The following is a 6,995-nucleotide window of genomic DNA, read 5'->3' as shown; positions in this document are numbered from 1 at the left end:
TTTAGTTTTCTTTTTTGGGTTAAGAAAGGTTATTACTACTGTTACCAATTGAGCTAATCAGGGGATGGAAAAAAATATTAATTATGGTTATGAGTGCAGCTGGGGAAGTGAAGTTAGGGTGAAGCATTTTCTGAGACAAAAATGCACTCTGCAGGTGATATTTCATAATGGGAGGAATATCATCAATGAGAGTTGAAGATTTATTGGGTAAGTTAAACTGTTTTTGAATTAAAAATAAGATAGTGTGCGAACATTTTTAATGTTTTCTATAAAGAAATATATAAAAAGTGGTAGGTAGTTTTATTTGTAGACATAGTTAAGTTATTGTCGTCAAGGATAGCAGTTAAGTTATTAATGTCTCGATATAGTTTTTTGTTGATAGACAGTGGACACTTTTGCTCAAACCTTTGATAGGTGCTTGCTGGATTGCATGCTCTTCAGTAGGGTCTGCGTCAGTATTTTGCTGGGTGTTAGCTTTTTCGTGAGGATTTCTCATTGCTGCATAAAAAATGGGCAGGTGTTAGAAGCAGAGTCGAGTGACAGAAAAAAAAACCTGCGTGGTGTGAACACAAATTTGTATGGATAGAGAGGCATGGTTGTTTTACCCTAGAAGCACAGGGTACACCTATTCTTTGTTCACTGTTTTTCACACCAGAGGCACTTAATTTGATAAACGGTTACATTGAAGGGACAAGGGATGTAGAAAATCTCGTACGATTATCAGGTTTGGCCTCTCAGGATGCTTGCTGGGTTTGGATCTATCGACGTATTCTAGTTAGTGATGTTTCAGGTTTAGTACCTTTGAGCACATATCGTATGGCGAAAATTCCAGGGCGGAGAGCAGTAGCATTTCTATTAAATCTCATCTCTGCGCTAGTTCAATTTGTTAGACAAATTGATTTAGGTTATTGGAAAACTCCTTGGTAGCGGTGGCTAGGGTTGTTGTTCCTGGAAGTGGAAAAATCACTACGATCTACCTGGTGGAATGGAGTGGGATAGAATGATAATTGCCTTCACTTACTTGTGCGGTGTTGTTCGCTTCCATCCGCTTATTGTGTTGTTGCTCTTTTTTTGTTGCGATCTCCGCCGCCGCTGTTGAAGTCCTCGCCGTCGGTCGCTGCAACCGGCGGGGTTATTGGTGTTGTCGCGGGCAGTGTGTGGCTGTGTGTATGTCAGATTGGAGGGTGGTTGGCGAACGCGGTGGCGGTTGTCCGGTGACGCGAACTCGATTTTGAATTTGTGTTTGTGTGCAGAAGGAAGGAGGAGAGCGTGCGGGAGTGATGAAGGTTTCGAGATTTACTTTACGAAAGGGGAAGCAAGCTAGTAGAAGAGGGAGGGAGAGATGGAAACCATCGAACCGTCTCTAATCTTCAACCGTCCGTTTGAGCATCAAGATTCGTTATGCTTGGCTTCGGTTTTTTGTGTGCTACAGTATTTTTTTAGTGTTGAGACTGGTAGTGCTGAAGTGGAGCCTCTCTATAGGCATGTGGATGCAGGCACACGAGGCACGGAAGCGCAGGTTCTACAGGCATGTTGATGCAGGCACAGGAGTCACGGAAGTGTAGGTTCTACAGGCAGTTAGAGAACAACGGGACATGCAAGTGTCACGTGAGGCACGTGGATGTAAGCATTGGAGGCGTGGAAATGAAGCCAATACAGGTACGGACATGCTGCTCCTTGAGGCACGGCTATCAACCATGTGGATGTACAAGAGTGCGTTGGCAGAGGCATGTGTTAAAATGCTCGGTTAAAGAGGCATGGTTGTGAAGTTTCAGGAGCGATGCGGGTGTGGCAGTGGGACCATGTAAGAGTCCCGACACATGTTATGTTAGGCACGTGAGGCACGTGGGTGCAGGCACGGAAGGCAGAAAAGGTGAATCCACAATAGGCACATACGTGTGTTTTCTCAAGTCACGGGTGTGCACTCTCTGGATGCACAAAAGTGTGTCGGCAGAGGCATGGGTCCGACTACTCGGTTACAGAACCACGGTTGTGAAGTCACGTGGGTGTGGCACTACGGGGCAAGTAAGAGTCTCGGCAAGTGTCACGTTGCGCACGTGGGTGCAGGTACGTGTAGGCACAGAAATGAAGGCACCACAGGCACGTACGTGCACTCTTTGGATGCACAAAAGTGTGGCTCAAGAGGCATGGGTCCGAGTACTCGGTTAGAGAACCATGGTTGTGAAGTCACGTGGGTGTGGCACTACGGGGCACATAAGAGTCGTGGCAAGTGTCACGCTGCGCACGTGGATGTAGGCACAGGAGGCACATCATTCAAGGCAATGCAGGCACGGACTTGCGGCTTCTTGAGGCACGGAGTATCAACCGTGCGGATGCAAAAAGAGTGCAGTGGCAGATGCACGTGTCAGGACGCTTGGTTACAGAGGCACGGTCGTGAAGTCTCAGGAGCCACGCATGTCACGTTGCGCACGTGGGTGCAGGTACGTGTAGGCACAGAAATGAAGGCACCACATGTACGTATGTGCACTCTTTGGATGCACAAAAGTGTGGGGGTAGAGGCATGGGTCCGAGTACTCGGTTAGAGAACCACGGTTGTGAAGTCACGTGGGTGTGGCACTACGGGGGACGTAAGAGTCTTGGCAAGTGTCACGTTGTGCACGTGGGTGTAGGTACGTAAGGCACAGAATGAAGGCACCATGGTTGTGAAGTCACGTGGTAGTGCTGAAGTGGAGCCTCCCTACAGGCATGTGGATGCAGGCACACGAGGCACGGAAGTGCAGGTTCTACAGGCACATAGATGCAGGCACATGAGGCACGGAAGTGTGGGTTCTACAGGCAGTTAGAGAATCACGGGACATGAAAGTGTCGCGTGAGGCACGTGGATGTAAGCATCGGAGGCACGGAAATGAAGCGAACACAGGCACGGACATGCTGCTTCTCGAGGCACGGGTATCAACCCTGTGTATGTACAAGAGTACGGTGGCAGATGCATGTGTTAGAATGCTCGGTTAAAGAGGCACGGTTGTGAAGTCTTAGGAGCGACGCAGGCGTGGCAGTGGTACCATGTAAGAGTCACGGCGCATGTTACGTTAGGCACGTGAGGCACGTGGGTGCAGGCACGGAAGGCAGAAAAGGTGAATCCACAATAGGCGCGTACGTGTGTTTTCTCAAGTCACGGGTGTGCACTCTCTGGATGCACAAAAGTGTGGCGGCAGAGGCATGGGTCCGACTACTCGGTTAGAGAACCACGGTTGTGAAGTGATGTGTGTGTGGCACGACGGCCCCGTAGGAGTCACAGCAAGTGTCACGCGAGGCACGTGGATGTAGGCACAGGAGGCACGGCATTGAAGGCACATGAGGCACGGATGCAGGTACAGGAGGCACTGAAGTAAAAACACTGCAGTGACGGACATGAGGCACTTAACTTGAAAACAGTTACAATCAAGGGACAACGGGCAGAGAAAATCTGGTGTAATTACCAAGTTTGAGCTCTCAGTATGCTCGCAGTATTTGAATCGTTTGAGGTATTGTAGTTAGTGATGTGGCAGGTATAGTACTTTTAAGCACATATCGTGTGGTGAAAATTTCGTAGCAGGGAGCAGTAGCGTTTCTATTAAATCTCGTGTGTACGGTACTTCAATTTTTTAGACAAGTTGATTTTGGATAGTGCAAAACTCGGCTTTTGTGGTGGCTAGGGTTGCTGTCCTTGGAAATGGACAAATCACTACGATCTACCTCGAGGAATGCAATGGGATAGATTGGTATTTACCTTCGATTGCTTGTGTTCGGCTTCTCGCCTCCATTGGTCTATTCTGTCTGTTCGTCTTTTTTTGTTGTGATCTCCGCCGGCGGTGTTGAAGTCCTTGCTTCGTCGCCATCGGGTGGGCAGTTTGTGTTGTTGGGCGCACCGTTTGACGGTGTGTATCTCGAAGTGGGAGGGTGGTTTGCGAAGTGCGGTGGCGGTTGTTTTGTGAGGGGAAATCTACCTCGAATTTGGGCCCATGTACTGAACCTAGGAGGAGACCTTGTGTGAGTGCGGAATGTTTCGAGATTTACTGTGGAAGAGAGGAAGCAAGAGAGTAGTGGAGGTGGGAAAGATGGAAATGATGGAACCGTCTGTAATCTTCGACGGTCTGATTTTAGCATCAAGATTCGTGCCGCCTGGCTTTGTTTTTTTGTTCACTATAGAATCTTAATAGACGTTTGAAGCACGGAACACCAGGCTCTACAGGCACCGACGTTGGAATTATAGAGGCACTGGTATCAACTCTATGGATGCACAAATGTGTGGTGGCAGGGGCATGCATCTGAAGACTTACTCAGAGAGTCACGGTTGTGAAGTCTTTAGAGTTACGAGCGTGTGTCACCACGGGCACGTGAGAGTGATGCGTCGGGAAGTGTGGTAGTAGAGGCATCGGTGCGAATAGTACTCAGAGAGTATCGGTTGTGGGTCCACATGTGTGAAGTCTGTGCAGCATTGGTCGTGTGGTAGTAGCGGCGTGCGTCGGGAAAGGTGCGAGCAGTTCAACATAGTACGTGCTTAGTATCTGAACGGAGTGCACACTATCTAAGCGTGCCAGTGCAGTGTGTGCTTAAATGGTTTATGGAAAAACATTTGTTACGTGCTTAATCGGACGGTTTGATGGTTGCTTTTTCCCGGAAACCGCGAGCACTGCCACTCGGCAGTTGCCCCGACGCACATCAACGGCGAGCGCATGTCTACCGCCCTCAGTACCACGACGAGGCCGCGTCCAACCGCCTCCTCCACGACCCAAACCTTGCCACAAAAGGGCAACTGCGCTTCCATAGCCGCTCAATTCCGAAAACATTATTGCCGCTCCATCTCAACTAGCAACTCCTCACAATCTCTGTGTCAAGGCCGCCATCGCTGGAGGAGCGTAATGGCGGAGGAACCATCTGCCAAGCGTCCCTGTGGTGAGACGTCCGACCAGAGCACCGAGGTCGACGACGTTCAGGTCCCCGGTTAGAAGCACGACTACAAAAGGCACCTCAAGGAGGTTGACATCCACGGCAAGGAAAAGCTGGATGTCGTATGCACCAGCAATCCTGACGAAGCCGACAAGATGATCAGCAGGATCCTGAAGAGGGTCTGCGGCTTGTACCCTCAGTACATCGGCGTTGATGTCGAGTATACCAGGGAAGATGAACCTCCGCAGAGGGCAGCGGTTCTGCAGTTATGCGTGGAGGAACTCTGTCTGGTATACCACATCACCGCGGCAACAAAATGGTGAACCATCCTACAGTTTCGACCTCTCCATGCTTCTGTTTAATTAGCTTTTCACCCTGAAATTTGATTAAATTGGTTTATTGACTTGATGTATCAGTGAAGTTTCTGAAGTAGATGCAGTAGAATAGATTTTGAACATGACTCACTAGATCAGTTTATGTATTTGATGCACTAGATTAATTTATGAATTTGATGTACGAGATTATTTTCTGAACTTGATGTTCTAGTGTACTTTCTGTTCTAGTGCAGTTTCTATGTTTGATGTTCTAGTGTAGTTCAATTTCTTGAATTGATGTGTTAACGTGGCTAAGAAGTAGATAGGTCATTGATTCAAGTGTAAATACCAAAAATAAAAATAACATGCTGTGGTTGTATTTTATTTCTGAACTTTGCATAGCAGTTTCTGAAATTTGTTCGCCCATGAATTATACGTACTATATAAGCATGTACTTGATGGATACTTGTTGGATCCACCTTAAATGTGTCATCCCCCTTGCAGGCCCAAGAGCCTGCGCCCGTTCCTGAAGGAGGACAGGTTCTACACCTTTGCCGGCTTCAGTATTGAAGGTGACAAAGAGATGCTGCGATGATCTGGTTTGGAGATCAACCCCGACAAGTACATCGACATCCAGCGCAAATGGAGAGTTCCGTTCAAGGGAAGAAAGAGGTACCACTCTTTGGCTGATGTTGCAGGGAGCGTGATCCACCCATTCTACAAACAGATGAAGGATAAGATTGACAGGGTTGAAGAGCATAAACTGTGGGGGATCAACCCACTGCCAAATTACCTCATCAAGTATGCAGCGATAGATGCGTACGCCACCTACGAGTCGTGGAAGAGAATTGAGAACATCAGAGAAGGTCTGGAGAGTGCAAAAGAGGCAGAGAAGAATTATGACGATCCTTACTACGGCTACTAGTGATGACGAAAACATAGAAAACTGGTCGTGGAGTTGCTTGTGTTTCTGCTTGTGCTTTCTATTGTTTTCAGGTTCGTAGTTTACTTCTGTTAGAACAAAGCAGTTTCTAATGTCATCTGTATCAGGTTAAACAAGTTTGCTTATGTCAAGTTTGTAGTTTGTTTATGTGATTGAACAAGCTATTTAGCTTGCTAAGTACTATGTTTATTCAGCAATCATGTGATTTTGAAGTAGTAATGTTGCTTTTTACTCTAAAAACAACAAAATACAAAGCAGTCTTTTTACGCTAAGTACAGTTTAGTTGTGCACACAAGCGCGGTTTCTTGAGGAGTGGGAGGAGTGGCATGGGTCGGAATACACAGTTAGATAGGCACATGTTTGCAGTCTCTAGAGCCACCGGCGTGTGTTACTACAGGGGTCGAAGGCACGGAATTGAAGTCTCTACAGAAATGAAGGCATAACAAGCATCGAGAGGCACGTGGACGGAGTAGGAGAGGTGAGCTCCGAATACATAGTTACAGGGTCACGGGTTGGAAGTGTGCAGAGCAAAGGGTGTGCGACACCATGGGGCATGTAAGAGTCATGGCAAGTGTCATGTGAGAGAGGCACCTGGATGCAGGTACGCAAGGCACGGGTGTAACATCCCAATTTTCAATTTGGATGTTTATAATAGATCATTCATATGCATCCATGATTTATGCACTTTTGCCCCATTTGTTTTATTTGATTTTTTGATCCAAGGAACTTTGAGCAACTCAAGGAACAAAAGTGGGAGTTGGAAGTTTCCCTAAAAACCAATTTTGATTTTTTTCAAAGTTGGGAGTTTGGATCAAATTTGGTTTCACCAAAAAAAATTCATTTCCATT

The 6,995-nt window shown here is 47.2% G+C and overlaps 1 protein-coding gene across 1 annotated transcript; it reads left to right on the top strand.

Annotated features, from left to right (window-relative positions):
• The first annotated feature begins 4,862 nt into the window (after positions 1 to 4,862).
• Positions 4,863 to 6,129, top strand: LOC141026813 (uncharacterized). Its single transcript, XM_073503668.1, has 4 exons — positions 4,863 to 4,937; positions 4,980 to 5,209; positions 5,709 to 5,776; positions 5,903 to 6,129. The coding sequence occupies exons 1-4, from the start codon at positions 4,863 to 4,865 to the stop codon at positions 6,127 to 6,129; spliced, it is 600 nt and encodes a 199-aa protein (XP_073359769.1).
• Positions 6,130 to 6,995: the final 866 nt, after the last annotated feature.

This window comes from Aegilops tauschii, chromosome 7 (assembly GCF_002575655.3).
Source record: "Aegilops tauschii subsp. strangulata cultivar AL8/78 chromosome 7, Aet v6.0, whole genome shotgun sequence".
In the NCBI taxonomy this organism is placed as follows: Eukaryota; Viridiplantae; Streptophyta; class Magnoliopsida; order Poales; family Poaceae; genus Aegilops; species Aegilops tauschii.
The sequence above is the reverse complement of the archived record's forward strand: the minus strand, read 5'-3'. Positions and strand labels throughout refer to the sequence as shown.

What these genes read in the sequence shown, in the direction of transcription:
- LOC141026813 (XM_073503668.1), top strand. Translation starts at nt 4,863, where the DNA reads ATGGCGGAGGAACCATCTGCCAAGCGTCCCTGTGGTGAGACGTCCGAC. An exon ending in CCGAGGTCGACGACGTTCAG is followed by an intron (nt 4,938 to 4,979) that starts GTCCCCGGTTAG and finishes CACCTCAAGGAG; the next exon opens with GTTGACATCCACGGCAAGGA. An exon ending in ATCACCGCGGCAACAAAATG is followed by an intron (nt 5,210 to 5,708) that starts GTGAACCATCCT and finishes TCCCCCTTGCAG; the next exon opens with GCCCAAGAGCCTGCGCCCGT.